Source organism: Tribolium castaneum, chromosome 6, assembly GCF_031307605.1.
Source record: "Tribolium castaneum strain GA2 chromosome 6, icTriCast1.1, whole genome shotgun sequence".
NCBI classification, from domain to species: Eukaryota; Metazoa; Arthropoda; class Insecta; order Coleoptera; family Tenebrionidae; genus Tribolium; species Tribolium castaneum.
In genome coordinates, this window is record NC_087399.1 from 5,400,596 (window position 1) to 5,416,678 (window position 16,083).

Consider the following 16,083-nt stretch of genomic DNA (forward strand, 5'->3'; position numbering starts at 1 on the left):
ATATTAATACATAATGCGAGTTTTCGGGGTTGAAATCTTGATTTGCATTTTGATTCTGCGATTTTAATTTGTAAAAGTCCAGGTTTGGCAATAATCACCGATAGCGGAATATAAACGAGAGAAAATATCGAATTTATATTTCATCTAAATGCCAATTTCGATGCAAAAGATAAAAGATACGGTGCAATATGTTTTTTTGGCGCTTACTTAATTGAATTTTTAATGAAAATATTTCGCAGTTTTATGCTTTATGGCTGCTGATTTTAAAATTGCATGCGGTTCAGCTGAAAAGATCAATCGCACGATTGACACTCAAGCGCTGACAATGGAAGTATCTTATGAATTATCCGAATTTGTTGCAGCTTGCGCAAACATTGAATCTTGTGATAAATATGATACATTGTCGTGATTTCCGGAGCATTTCATAACGATGAATTTTTCAAATATGCACATCGCTGTTCGGCTGAAAATGAAAATTCTAAAGAATTGCATGCATTCAGTGCAACAGATAGCGCACACCAACGACCACTAAACGTATCAATTTGTGTAAATTAATAATCCAACACAACTAAAATTGTATAATTTACTCTTGAATTAACAACGCGGTACTCATTTAGAATTCAATCGATTCCGAAGAAAATTAATATTTAATCCGACAAAGTGATTATAAAGAAGTCTCAAAGCCTGGCGTTAAATTTCCCCGTCGCAACGTATCTTATTTCCACGTTTTGGATCAATTTACGCAAAGTGCAAAAACGCTTTACCAACTAAGTAAAGGAAAATATTTCGTGTTTGGTTAACGAAAATTACATTATGTTCTGTTGTTATTATTAGGCAATTGTGCGACGTCAAAACAACTTTTTGTTCAAAGTTTTCCGCACCGATGAAGAATTGTAAAAAATAAAAAAGACCTTGATTTTATTAAACAAAGATAACAAGAGTATCAGAGGTTTGATTCATTCCCAATTCGTGTAATTCCTTACAATAACAGAATGTTAATAACCCTACATAGTTAACATGCCGCCTGGTTGATAAAACATGTTGTTCCATATTGTAAACAAACTTTGGTTTTAGTGGCTAAATGAATTATTCCTGCAGACGCTTGCAGCGCCAGGATACTGTTCCTGCAAAAAACGCACGACCTCTGGAGTCAATAGATGAGAGGTTATCACAGTGCAAGGCCTACAAAAGTGCAATTTCTGACAACGATCTCTCTGTAATTCAGCCTTAATGAGCAAAAATTTGTCTTTGGTGATCGTGGTGTCCAATTATCTGTTTCAATCTAAACGCTGGTTTTAATGAAATTATTGTCGAAAAGCGGCATTTAATAGAATTTTCTGCAAAAAGTAATGAAAATGAAACGGCGAAATGTCAGCGAAATCCCATTAAGTCGACTTTAAAAATTGGTTCATAATCTTCTTAACAGAGGGTTAATTTAATGAACTTTCTCGGCTTGCTTGTTTTATTACCGAAGTATGCCAGGCAACATTTGCGTTTCATTAAATCCAAACTGAAGACACTCATATCTGGCGGATTTCGCTAAACTGTCGAATGAATAATTGAAACGACTCGGATTTCATTATGAAACACAATACAAATATTAGGCGCAATAAGTGAAATCTTGATTTTAATCGGACCGGTGTCGATTTTCGGGTCACTAGTCTTCCCCAAATCTGACTGAGGAAACAGCGACATGAAAGTATTCGATTTGTTTCACCCCGTCAATTTGTCTGATTGTCTGAGGAGATATTTATCACGTTTGACATAAACTTCTTTGAGATATCTCGCAGCGTTCGGCCTGGAAAAGTCATCATTAAAATTAAAGAGTCGCCGGTTTCCGGCCTTTCATCGCAGCCTTTGTAGATTTTCGCCAACAAACTCGACATTAATTAATTCGAAATTATGACAACTCAACCAATCCCGATCAATCGTCAGGAGACGAGGCTTTTTCATCCTGTCTGATCCTTTAAACCGGTCAAAAATGACAGGATAAGCTTTGTCTCTCCTCAAACACGCGTCTGGTGACTTGGTGCCCGCTGGCGGTAGCACTCCAGCTCCAGCGTCACCAAGGGTGTATTGTGTTACCCGCAGTAAACATTGTTCGAAACAGGGTTTAACTCACGTCGAACATGCCGCTCGAAGGCAAACATCTAACAACTGCACGATAAGAAGTGCCCGATCCCACTTGTCAGCGGTTTCGTCTTGATCGCTATTGGACTATAAATTAAATAATCCAGCGTTAAAGAAGCGACCTTTGGTAATGGAGTGCCCAAGGCCTGTTTACCATGGGCGCTCTCAAGAGACTCCCGCTGCGCCGATGAAGGATCTACGAGCACTTCCCCTATTGTGTCTACAACTCGAAAATTGAAGACATTACCTGCAACCGGTGACAGTTTCCGCATGACGCACCATCTCGACTTCCACTAAAACCAAACAATTATCAGATTTTACACAGAAAAACGACGACTCCGCTGATAAAATTTGCTCGGTGGCCAAAAAACTAAGAACTCTTTGATTATCGAATCCCTTTGACCTTTGTTTGTTTGTGCTGAAATTCTGATGAAACCTGAATTTTGATTTCAGTCAAATACGTGCGCCCAATACGAATTAAGGGAATCCAACTGCGGTCGGTCACTCATTTCAATTTTTGCAGGTGTAGCGGTGACGCTCGGTTTTAAATTGCGATCACGGCATTTACTCTAATAACTTAAACCCACGACAAGAATTGACGATTAAAAATTAACCCGCGCAAATTTTATCTTTATGGCCCGCAAAGCCAATCAGTAATGACGAAAATCAATTACAGAATTTATGACGATTTATCTGAAACCACTGACAAATTATTTTAAACCAGTTCCATCAGAATCTGTGTGGTCTGCAGGCAAACAAAATGGAATAAAAGTGTAAACGACGGAAATATCGGCCAGTTTTGAATTCCTGGTCACGGGCATTAAGTGCAAACACCTAAATTTGTAAATACTCCATTCGAGTTAATTAAGTGCTAAGTTGATTGGAACCACATTTCGCCCTGACGGGCCTTCCTTCTGTAGTCAATTAACTTTTTCTGGACGTAATTATGCGAGAGTGTTTTCCTGCAATAAATCGCCTGTAGAATCATAATTTCAAATATGAGACGTCGGGTCGAGTTCGGGTCAAAGTTTGCGTTCGGTGTAACTATCATTTCCCTTTTTCGAGCGACAATCTGTTTATAATTGTAAAGCAGGGATTTGAATTGAAAAAAAGCAATCAGAGGAAACGAATTATGCGTTCCTGCCAACAGCCGGCTCCAACACTGACCGATTTCCTTTTAAATAAATTTTGTAACACGAAACTTGCAGGCGCTTTTTTCCCTTGTTATTTTAGCTGTAGTGCGGTTGAAGAAAGGCTGGTAGTTAGGTCCATAATAAATTATAAGGGTGGTCGGCCGTTTCAAGGCGTTCCTTTCCTGTCACTGGGACCCGAGTGCTCAATGACGAGCCTAAATGCTTTCGAAAATAAACGGCCATCACATGGTGCTAAGTTTTAATAAAATTTTGTACAGAAAGTCGGGCAAAACCCCGGAGCTTAGGGGATCGAAGATTAATCAATGAGGCTGACTTTTCAGAATCTGTTTCAACCCTCGTGAATAAAATATAAGCCATTTCCATTAAGAATTCTAATGAGGTACAAGCCGAAAATATGGCCTAATGGCTTTTCTTCAGTTTAATGGAAGTCGGAACAATTAAATAGCTACGTCATGATTCGAAATATTCAAAGTAAATCCAAACGTGCGGTGCACTGAATTCGCAAATTTGAGCGCGCTTATCTTGGAGAAAAGGCCGACTGCTTCAATATTCATTGGACTCCACTCCTGATTTAGAATTATAAACACCGGGAAATATAAAGAATTCTCCAATTTGGTGAAAACGACGGCCCTTTCCCTCGCTTTCAACCTTCAATACTTCTTTCAAAAACTTAATGGGTTCGACTTTCTAAAGTTTTTGCATAATATTGAATTTTGCACGACGGAGAGGGTATTAATTAAATCACCATGCAATTTGCTCGCGGATTTTTCCCTCCTTGTACATTATTTTCATTCCTCCGGTGGGAGAGGAACTATGTCTGTCATTTGTCACATTTGTTGAATTTGTCAAGGTGCACAAGATTTCGAAACTCGCTGTTTGCGTTATCTAACATTATTCATTGCTTCTCGGGAAAAATGATGCGACAACTTATCCTTGAAAAATTAGAGACATCACTTGGAATTGTCGAGTCTACGACACAGAAATCTATTATTCCATGTAAATAAATTGAAGCTACCACTCCATTACCAATTCAATGGTTATAAGCCCGACGACCATTATTGTGCATTTACATATATCGCATGCAAGCTTAATTAACTTGTAATAGGAGAAGACTTGGGGGAAATTATTTACTTAGGCACGGCCATTTAACCATTTTTACGTTTTTCACAACGCCGGCAAAATTGCTTCTTGAGTCGCGCTTTGATCTTAAATTTAGCCGTTTTAATGTCAGAACAAATAGTGAATACCTCAAGGATATCAGATCTAGTTTGCCGGAATAATGCTCGAGATGGCCTCGCAATTTTGCCAGTTTTGCGCCGTCATATGACTCTCGTTCAACTTTTTAACCAGACATAATGCTCCAACTTTTTCGTCTCGGTTTCACCGAAAACAGAGTATTATGTTTCTTTCTTCATACTTTTTCAACATTAAGTGTATTACAGTCTAGAACAGAATAAGTTGGACTAAAGAAAGAGGGATTAGAAAAAAGTAGCAAGTTATGACTTGTTGATTTCGCACTGTCATGTAGGCTTGTTTTGGGCGGTCCGATCCGTGAAAGATTGTTGTAAGACAAACATGATCGTGATTTTTTATCTCGTAAACTGTGACAGGCCACGAAATTCTTATCTCGACACTAGAGAATTTTTCATTCCATGAGAAAATAAGTACAATCTGATCCCGTGGCTGTAAAGCCAGTGATAACTAGGGGATATCATATAAAAATGTTGCAGATGGTCTTGTAATTGAAAACCCATTAAAACTTTTCCCGCTTGAGATGTTTATTTCTACAAACAACAGCTTCTTGCTAAATAGACAAGCTCAACTTTTTGCTTCAAAGAAGTAAATATAAAAAGTCGCTAAAACCAACAAGAATAAACGAACAATGTAGTTTCTAGTGCGCTCAAAGCGGATAAAAACACAAATTGTGTGCACTTAATTAATACATATTTTTCATTTCGAGCGAGCTTTTTTGGTAAATAATAGAAAGCTTTTACATTACACACATTCAGACAATCGTACAAAACAAAGTTTTAATTAGAATTAATGTCAATAACGGTAAAACTAAAAAAGTGAATCCATTTCGCCGGGCGGACTTTTCAACTAATTACTTTGTTCAAGTTTTGAACTTTTTCTCTGCAGGTATTTCCATCATCATTTAAAATTTTTCCCAACTTTGAATTATAATGCTGATGTCATCAACTGTTTCTGCGCGACCTGACACCATTAGAACTTTAGTTTGTTCAACTAATTACTAAAACTTGGAATAAAATCATTGGGCCCATCACGTGGGTAGCAACAATACCGTGAAAAGACCCATTATCTAGGTAATAAAAAGCGCACAGCAAATTGTAGTTTTTATTTGCAGCCTTGATTTTTAGCCTTTGCTCGTAGAAACTAGTCCTGTCGCGCGCGTCATTAAAATTACCAAACCCAAGTACCATTATCTAACTCAACAACACCTCTCGATTGTGTGGCACCAATCGTTTGAATTTTTGCAAATTTTATCAGCGGAGCTTTTACGCCCGGAGTTTGGTGCGGCAACCGTACCTTCTTCCCATCCCTGAACTTAACCGTCCCCTCGATGATACAATTATTATCGACCATAATGGTACAATACACAGAAAATCACATGGTAAAAACACTGACACAAAGTCACACCGAGCACTGTTTTAGTCCGGAGGGTTAATCACTGGGTGATTGAAATGTCCAAAGTTCGTAGCGGTCTCTGGTGATGGCTGGCGTAAACCTACCCGGACTACATCTCGTGTTCAACTGAAAACTGAACGATAAGGTTCCGTGCGCTTGCCGGGCGAGCATTTACGATATCTTTCGGCACGTCTACGAACGGTACGGTATTTTACCTAGGTATGCTGTTTGTCTTTTTTGTCTGAGAATAGCACCTCGCTAATAGCACGGTCAACGCTCACTTTCCAACAAAGATGGGGTGCTAACGCCTGCGAAATCGCTTTCTAATTCGATTATCCGATTTTGTAATCCGATCGATGATTAGTTTGGCAAACAACAGCATTGTCACGGTGTGAATCTCGCAACTTTTACTTCCGATCTGTATCTTTGAAGCGCTGATCAAGCTCTGTTGTGCGCCAAACCCTATTAGAGCGTCAGAAATTGCGATCATGGAATCGGCAGCTTAGTATCAGAGGAGCATTCAAATGTACACTAATCATTATGCATAACTTCAAAGATATCCCGAATTATTATCCTAATTTATGTTCAACCTCCGCACCGATATAGCTCTTACCTGCCTATTGTTAGAGCAATAAGCAAATAATCTTTGAAATGTGCGCCAATTCAGACTTCTACCTAAATTAAATCTATCATGAAGTGAAGCTTGTGAGGCTCCAAAAACTACCTTCAACTTTAAATAAAGAATACCTGTGCAAACATGTCAATTTTTTACAGAATTCGAGAATCGTTGATAATTTTAATCCGTTAGAAGCTTAAAGGCTCTACAGCCTGAGCTTAAAACTAGGAACCGGTTTATAGAAGCGTGATTAACTGCTCACGTGACCAAACTGAAGCAATTTGGTTGGTTCATTCGCGTTGTTAAATTTAACAACGAATTAAATTTTAACAGAGCTTTCTATAAATCGGCCCTTGGTGTTTATAATGCAGATATAAATAAACGGTACCTAGAACCTTAAATCAAATATTAGCAATTGTTATCTGCTCTAGGAAGTAGCAAACTGTATCGATTCAACTTGACACAAGTTGTTCTTTTGTGCCTATTTATCTAGGCAGGTGTTGTCACACTTCATGGAATTTATCAAATGCGATTTTGTACAAATAAATATGTTTGTGTTATCTTTGAGATAGAAATGTAGGCTAAATAACGGTTTTTTCTTTGCGATATGCACTAACAACTAGTGATACATAATTTAGTAAAATGTATAGTGCACATCAATAAAACCCTATTTACCATTTTTTAAAATAACCTCTGTAAACTAGTTATTTATTCATCAATAGTTTTAATTTCCGAGAAAATGCGCGCAACCGCTATTATTTTCGTATCTTGTTGTTGCAGTTTAGCACTTTGTACTCTAGAATTATGGCCTGTGATAATAAAACAATCATAGGATATTTGAAAAAATCAGCCAGATAAACTAGTGATAAAATTGCAGAAAAATGTGGCTTCGGTGAGAGCGTAAATTATAATAATGATGGCGATAATAACTGGCATTAAATGGCAAATAAAGTCGCTATTATGGGCCACAACGCGTGAGCGAAACGTGTTAAATGTTTATGTATCGTTGTAATCTTTTTCCTAATTACCACATCATAAGCACCGGAAAATCAAAAGCCAGGCATAAAACTTGTGCTTTTGAAGTTAGTGTCTTCGGTAAAAATAATGACAAACGTTGTAAGTCGCTGCTTTTGTTCTTTTTGTTATCTAAACAATGTGAGTAAAAGGAAAACTGGGTAAAATGGAATAGCGGGATAAAGCAAAGTCGTTCACATTAAGCAAGAATTACTACCACTTTCGTGTGTCAATTTGTGAATTTATTTGGTAGAATAATGCGCACCATAAAAATTAATAATCTGTGCAGCTATTGGGCAAAAACTCCGAGATTAATTATCGGAGTTCATAATGAATATTTATTTTTCTTTCCGTCTCTCAGAATTTGGAACAAATTTATAGAAAAATTTTAATTTAAACTTCTTAATTCAATTCCAAGTTATAATAACGAAACTTGTCGAGTCTTGCGAAAGCATTTTTCGTGACAATACCGGAATTTTTATTCAAATGCGAGCATGATTAAGGCATAATCGGCCAATCGTTTAATCAATAATCAGATTTATTATTTCCTCAGTTGTGTTTACGCAGACTTAAAAATGAAGGTTTTATTTGTGACACTTGAATAAATGAATAACTTGCTCAACTATTTTGCATTTACAGCTAATTAGGAAACATTTTTGTGGCTGTGTGCCAACCTATTCTTTCACTTTTATTAATTACAAATAAGTGACGGCAGGGATTAAATAATTTGCGAATAATTTTCCGCGCTCATAAGACAGCTGCCTGCACATAACGGCACAACAGCATCTCATGTTCCTTTACCGTAAAGTCATAAGTCCCTCGAGGGTCTAAACTGTTCCCATTATATCGCAACTTTTTATTAACGATGTATCTAATATTTCCAAGTTTATTATACGTTACCTACTGTTTACAACTGTAACTAGTCAAGGCTGCCGTAACAGCCGCTAATTCCGTAATATTATTTCCGAAATGACCTTAAAGGAATCGAGCACCGACTCGAATGACAGCGACGTAAACAAGCTCCAATTGGAGCTAATTACTGTACCTACATATTAATTCCTCCAGTGGTCACCTAATTGAATCAATTAGTGGAATCGAGTTACTTAAACAGGTGATTGAAATTCACGTCTTGTAAAATGATGGGAACAAAACTGAATTGGGATCTCATAACAGATCCTCGGAGAATGAACCAATAACCGAGATATTTTTATCTTACTAATCTCAAATCTACCGATCAAATAAAACGTCAAATCGCTCCCCAAAGACACCCCAAAAGGCGGTGTAATAAATTTAATATCAGAGAAAAGACCAAGGCACATGCTGGAAGCAACAAGAATTATATCCGCCCGACCCACCTCTGATTTGTTGGCTCATTTTGCTGGGCCTTATTGACACGTTTTTTCGTATGTGGAATTGATTTAGTAGACATAATGTTCGATAAAACTACTTAAAAGCAAAATCAATTTTGTTCACGTAAAGACAAACACAGTTTAAGTCCTGAGCTTTTAGAGCTTTCGTTAATCTAATCCAGCTTGCCTGAAAATTTTAACAATTTATTTGCTTGGGCTCCAAGGCCACACTTATATTAAAGATAATAACAATAAAGGGCATGTGTTGAGGGATAAAATGTCATTCATCTCCCGGCGTGCCTTTATTACATCATATTTACTACCATAGGGGTCAGGACAGGGTGTAACAATGGTCCAAGAATTTGTTACCCATTCTCCTACAATTAGCGTCACTGCACTTCCATTAAAAGTGCTTATTAACTCTTAACGGTCTCATTATCGACGAAGGGTCGATCACATTCTCCGGATTCATTCGAAATTAATTCCAGGCGCTTTAAAACTTTAAAACAAGCGTTCGGTTTATTGTGGTTGGAAATAATAAATCGCACAGCTGCCAGCCACAGTTTTTATGCGCGAAAATCGCAAAGGGCAATTGAGAAATCCAGCTTTGTGTCTAACAGCGTGACACACAAGGTCATTAAACGCCCTGATCGCAATTAAGCCGGAAAGTAGGGGTCCAAGAAATTTTTATGGCTTAATTAAGAAATGTTGTCTAGTGTCTCCCAGTTTTTTGTACAATTACCTGCCGAGGTTCTGTGGGGCTCAGGCTCGACTGTGTGAGGTCAGCCTCCTATTTGCATAGCACTTTACCGAGGCTGATTTATCGCAAGCTCCAGGAAGCTCCATCAACTAACGAGCCGACAAACAGGCAAAGTTGCATTTTGTAGTTTAACTATGCATACGGCTAGTTACATCCGGAAATATTTAGGATACAAAGGCGTAGCTTAACTTGATGAGAATGGCGTAATTGAGTTGTTGCGTCTTATGCAAAGATAGCTCGAGCGAAATTGGGTTTCACTTTAGCGGAAATCGTGTGTGGATACGACTCCAATCACAAAAGATCCTTTAAAGACACTGTGAATTCAATAAAAATCTTTTGAAGCCAGAGAATAAGAGGGGAAGCGCTAGGACAGCTGATTTGGATGAAAGAACGAGCCTTTCAAAGGTGCAGATATCGATACATGTTACACCGCATCTTGAGAGTATTGAAAATGTACAATGGATCAGTCCCATGTTACCCCTGTTCATTTCGAATTAAACCTGCGCTTGCCCACAGTACAAAAACATAATCCCGGAAAGTTTAACCGTTCGGGCAGAGACATAAAATGTACTTGACTTGACACATAATCAGTTATTTGCCTCAAACAGAATAAAATCAAGTTTTAATAACAAAAAAGCATTCCAAGCAAGCAAATCCGCTTACAATCCATCTCAAAATCCTCAATACAATATTCATAATTTTTAAGTTCCTTTTGCCCAACTTTTTGTGTCTTTCCATGAAAGATTCTACAGTTTTGAAATTTAGAAATATGGTTCTGTTTTTATAAAGTTAAATGGCATCTAGAAGATCGAGTTTTTTCACGTCAGGTAACGTGAGATAGGGTAAAAAATTATTTAAAATACAAAAAAGCTCGTCTGATCATATTTAGACCCAGAGGATAAATTAATTCAACTTCAGAACTTACTGGGCAAAAAATATGAACGGTTTTTGTTCAAACTTTAGAAAAACGGAAAACAAAAAAATTACTTTTAATTAACGATTTCGTGAAGAGTTGAATATTGGCTAAAAAATTTTATTGGCATGTGTCAGTATAAATTGTTTTTCCTGTTTAGTTTTCAGTTTTTATATGAAGACAATTATATTTCAAAGAACTCTATAAACACAAAGACAGTCCGGTCCTGAGCGAAAGACACTTGCGTGCAAAGGCCGTGTATTATTAAATATTCATTTGAGCTTGAGCTTTTACAACTTTAGTAAATCTAATTCAGCTTGTTTTTTTCAATTATGTTAGTTTTGTTTTAGTGATACATTTTAGGAAATATATTAGCACAGGGCGAGTCAATAGTGCGTTATTTCTGACATGTCCTAAGATGCAACCAAAAATACTTATTGCACTTACCACTGGGAACTTCGTTTAATTTTTAAAAACATTAACTGTTAAATAATAGTCCATATTGAAATTTTAGCAAAACTGTCAAGACAAATTTGACAATACCCAGAACAATGTAATCGTGGATTAATTTTTGAATTTTTTAACGACTATTGTTCTGGTCAGCAGGCATCGGTATTATTGGTTGCATATTAAAAAAAATCAAAAATAACCCACTATTGACTCACCCTATATAATGACAATAATAGCATGTGTTGAAAGATAAAGTATCATTCATCTCACGTTAGATTTTCATTTTTTGCTTGTTTTGGCTTTACTACTTTGGAGGCATTTTTCAATTTCATGTCTTTTCTGAAGCCTTGAGATCTTTTAATTAGATAGCGTTGGTTTAATTAAGTATTTTTGTCGCGTAAACTCTGGTGTGAATGACATTATAAGTCGTTATCGTGAATTTAAACTACTTGACAAGTAAAAGTACTATTCGATCGTCATAATATACAAATTTTTTTCATTTCAATCTTTTTTGTAACTTATTGTTCTTAGTTTCTTCTCTCGTTTTCTGTTCAAGCTCTTTCTTAGCTTCTTTTCAACCTCTTACTACTTTAGTTTTAGTTTATACATTCTTCTTTAACTTATTTAAGTGTAGTGTGTAATTTTACACTGACTTGTCCACTGTACCTAAAGTGTAGTCATTTTAATTGGAAATGGCATCAAGCTCGTTCCTGTGCACTTTTAATCACTCGATCTGGAATAGATAATTTGTAAAATGAAGAAATCGCGCGCACAATTTACATCGGAGGCATTATTAAGAGAACAATGTATTATGAAAACGTAGACAAAAGGGCCCGGGACGAAGTCGGCGGGGTGACAATGGTGCGATGCTCGAGTGTTTCACAGCCGGCTGCCTCTCATTGTGCACGATTATAAATGAAAATCTCAAACAAATGACTGCCGATCGACTGCCACTCTTGATGACGTCATTCACGCACCACTAATAAGTGATATTGGATGGGGTGGTCGCCGATTTACCGAATAAAAAATGACAATGTGTGCGCATAGTGTAGGATTGATTTTACGTGTCAAAAATAATGAGGCATTGACAATGTCTGGACTTGTGTCGACGTGGGACAGGCTTGCAATTAGTGCTCGACCATCTGCGTCTTCGATTGTCATTAAACGAGACAAGCTTTTGTCATAAGCGAAGTTTGCACACGACAGATTATGGAGCAAACGGGAGATAATGACGCTCGACGAGATAGAAAAAGTCGTTAAAATTTGAAAAGGTGGCGAGACATTTTCGGGTTTCAATTCAATGAAACATAAAACATATAGTGAGCTTTTTTGAGCTTTCAAATTATAGGGTTGATTAATCTAAATTTGGGTAATCATTGAAACGTCATAACTAAGCATAAGAGATACTTGTGTTGTCGTTCTTGATAAAATACGTCACGTGTTGGTTGGTTTGATGTTATAAATAATCCTGGAGGAGCAATTTATCTCATTCCTATAGAAAAGTTTAAACCGGAACGTGACTTATAGATAATAATGATCTAGTTTTATTAGATATTATGGCCGAAGGAAAATATAAGTTACGACTAGGTGACAGTTCTCCAACAGGCGAAGCTTCTTAATACAACTTGATGATGGTCCATAATTTATCGTTCAAACTGAAATACATTTCCTTTTTAAGCGAACTATCGGCGTTTTTTCCCCGACTCGAAAATAGAAACCGGGTGAAAATAGCCCAAAGTCATCTATTTGAAGAACTCAACCATTAAACAAATTTCTTTGTGAAATTAATCGCCAAACGTGCACGACATGTGTGTAATTGTGGCGTGAAGGCGTCGACTCGTGTCCCAGCGGAATTTCGTACAAAGCTTCCGGTTATGCGAAGTCATTAAGAGTTTCGTCCTCACGTGTATCGGCAGAAATGTCAACCAATCAATTCAAAAAGGGGGAGAGAAAAGTGGATTTCGTCTAGTAGTGGAAAGTTTCAGCTTACCAAAGAAAAAATGTTGCCATTGCCGCCGAAAATCCGGTGTAAAACAAATTACAAAAGTCTAGAAATTTGAGAGCCGGTCTCGAATTGATCTATCGGCTGAAAACGAAACAGAAAAATCAACAGAGGATTGGATTTCAAAAGACTTAAAAAATACATGGCTTGCGGTGCGGAACCGAAACAACAGAAATAAACTCGGTTTACGCAAACTATCCGATCGGGAAAACCGCAAGAAAATTATTAAAAACGTCCTTCTTGGCCTTTCAATTCGTTCGAAATTTAAATTTGCTTCGCCTCCGGTAATCCGAGTGTTCGCACGTTAAGTCTGAATGATTAACGCGTTTTAAAATCAGGTGAGATTAGAGCCAAAAAGTGTTCTCCACTAGTTTTATCTTAAAGAAGATATCCCCCGGAACGGCCGGCGATCGATAGCACCCCTGACGGGAAAGCAGCGACGTTTGAGCAAAAAACAAGGACTAGACATAGTGGTGATAATAAAAATCGCAACAAAATTTAGTACTCTCTTGGAGGAATTGCCGGTCATCATTCTGCGCTCGTTATAAGTACAGCGAACGGTTTCAGCGTCTACTTTAGCGGAATCACAGAGTGGAGCGCCGGCGTCGTCACGTCCTGAAGCAGGCGAGAATTTATAGATTTGTTCTGGCAGGGACGGCCTTTTATTAATGACCGCCGATGCAAATGAGTCGGTAGAGTCAACGTGACGCCGCAATAAAATCCAACATGCCAACGGACCGACTTTTCTCGTTGTCAAAACATTTTAATCCTGCCCGACACCTGCTAATAGAAAAACGACGCACTACCATCAGGTAATCCATCATCCCAACGTCAATTCCGCGTGCAATTCAACTAGGAATAATTTAATAATAACGTGCAACATTTCCGCCTTTGTGCCAAATTACAAAAACACCAAGTCGAGAGGGCTTTATTTCCAAATGTGAAGTTACAAAAACACAAGAACGTCGTTGTAATGAAATAATTCTTCATGCTTCGTTAGTGAGGGATTTTAGCTCACGTTCATACACAGCACGACTGCATTTTCGCCAATTATTTTTCTCTCGACGACGAAAATACTCTTCAGATGGTGTGTAATTAACTGGCGGGGCGTTGCGTTGGAAAATGATGCGAGGATACAGTCGGGATAAAATTAGCGCCGGAGCCAAAGGAAATCATTTTTTGCACGCGGAAATACAGCTAAACAGATTTGAATATCAATTTTATCAATACAGCATCTAAGTTGAATGGAGAGCTGCCACTCGAGCGATGGAAATATTTTCGACAGGAAATAACGGATGGATTATGAAAAGAAGGCGCCGGAAGTCTCGCAAACATAAATATTTTTAATTAATCAGTTTAATTCGCCGGAGACCTGGCGATTTTTTAATCAGTTGAATAGAAAAAAATCGGTGATGTGACTCGGGCTCCGGATTAAGGTGCATTTTGCGACTGTGTTTATTCAAATGGGGTTGTCAGTATTGTTTCGTTCGTCGTAGAGTTTCTTCGAGGGACTTCTCGAAGGCTGCATGCAAATTCGAATAATGAGGCGCCGGCAGAAAATCCCGCTGTAGTACAATTATTTCACAAATTCCACCCTTTAGATAACAAGTTTCTCTACATCGTGCTAAAACGAATTTCCAAAGGAAAAAGGAACAAACATGTGGCTTGAACAGTAACAAATTACCCGAGGAGTGGCACAAACAATAGTACGCTTGCAGCGCTGACAACACACGAACATAAAATTCGTGCAGCACATTTCACCCCTGCAGGATCATAAGAAGGGGCTCCTGGTGCGGTTCCCTATGCATTTAATAATGCCTTGGCGCGTGTACGAATTTAAACCGAAATTGATATCGACGGGGATTTATTGTTATCACTAACCTTTGCGACTAATAAAATTATATGCATCGAAGACGTAAGACCCTTGGATCAAACCGAGCCCAGGGACTCATTTGGAAAACGATACACTGAAATAACAATCGATAGGGAGGATTCATGTTGACTTAATTAGGCCAAACTTTTCTTGTTACAATAGCTGAAGCGAAATTAATTTGGTTTCGAATTGTGGCGCTGATTTCAGACGTTTGAGCGGATTAAGTAAGTGAAATAGTGCCACCACTACTCGTCAAAGGCACTGACTGCTCCTTTACGGAATAGTCCCAGCGTCTCCAACAACAGGATAATCCGTTTCACGACGTAATAAAATTTCAGGTGACGCTGAAAGTCGCGCTTGTCTCGCGAATTATAATTCTTTCAGACCATCTGTATGAATACCCGGCAATTACAAGATTTGAATTGTAAATTTCGCACTAACAATTACAAACAGATCAAAGTACACAGCATTCGGAATGGCAGGATAATGCAATCACCCCAGTTGCAGCAATGCACAAATCTAATGTCGGTGGGCCATGGGGCATACATTTTTCCCCTCAAGAGAGATAGTGCATTTGCAACCCCAATCAAGGAAATATGCGTCATAATGTACGTGGGTGGGTGAACCAACCCCCTAATGGCGCACGAATGCGATGTATCATAGCGCTAATAAATACACAGCGCTTTAAAATCACTTGAATGCAGATTTGCAGACGGATTAAAATAGCGGCACATGTACCTGCTTTTTAGGCGTTATATAATTAGAGCAATGGAAAAAATGCAAGCGGGTGCCAGGATATTGTCGAGAGCAGAGAATTAAAGCGGCTAAATAAATAGAAAAGGGAAGTGAATGAGTTAATGAAAAATTATGCGCATAAAAGAAGAGCAATTCCTGCAATTCCGTCGCTACTCCAGTAGAAATAACAACACCAAAATGAATAAGAATTGTTATCAAAATCGTAAACTTATTTTCACCCGTATTCTCACAAATCTTGTTCAGGGTTCGACAGGAGCAGAGGTCAAGTTGATATAACGATGTGTGTAAACATCAAACAAAAATTAATTAATACATTCAAAAATTAAAAAACAAGACATTACACTAATTAATTTTAAAATAATATTTCCTTTTTCGGGCGTAGACGGGCTCTGTTAACAGTGTAAATAAAGACAGAGAAAT

General features: G+C 37.8%; 1 protein-coding gene across 4 annotated transcripts in view; it reads right to left on the minus strand.

Annotated features, from left to right (window-relative positions):
- Positions 1–16,083, minus strand: part of LOC100142139 (uncharacterized) — a 97,140-nt gene that overhangs the window by 27,594 nt on the left and 53,463 nt on the right. Inside the window, exons 1-2 of one of the 4 annotated variants that reach the window (XM_001815605.4) lie at positions 5,832–6,072; positions 2,378–2,423 (exon numbers count right to left, since the gene is read on the minus strand). The exons of 1 other annotated variant lie outside the window; for it this stretch is intronic. In XM_001815605.4, coding sequence (XP_001815657.1) covers positions 2,378–2,423; positions 5,832–5,888 — 103 coding nt within the window. In that variant the 5' untranslated portion in view covers positions 5,889–6,072. Of the gene's footprint in view, positions 1–2,122; positions 2,166–2,377; positions 2,424–5,831; positions 6,073–16,083 lie in introns of those variants that run through there. 2 more of the 4 variants (XM_064357248.1, XM_015982755.2) reach the window with 2 other exon arrangements.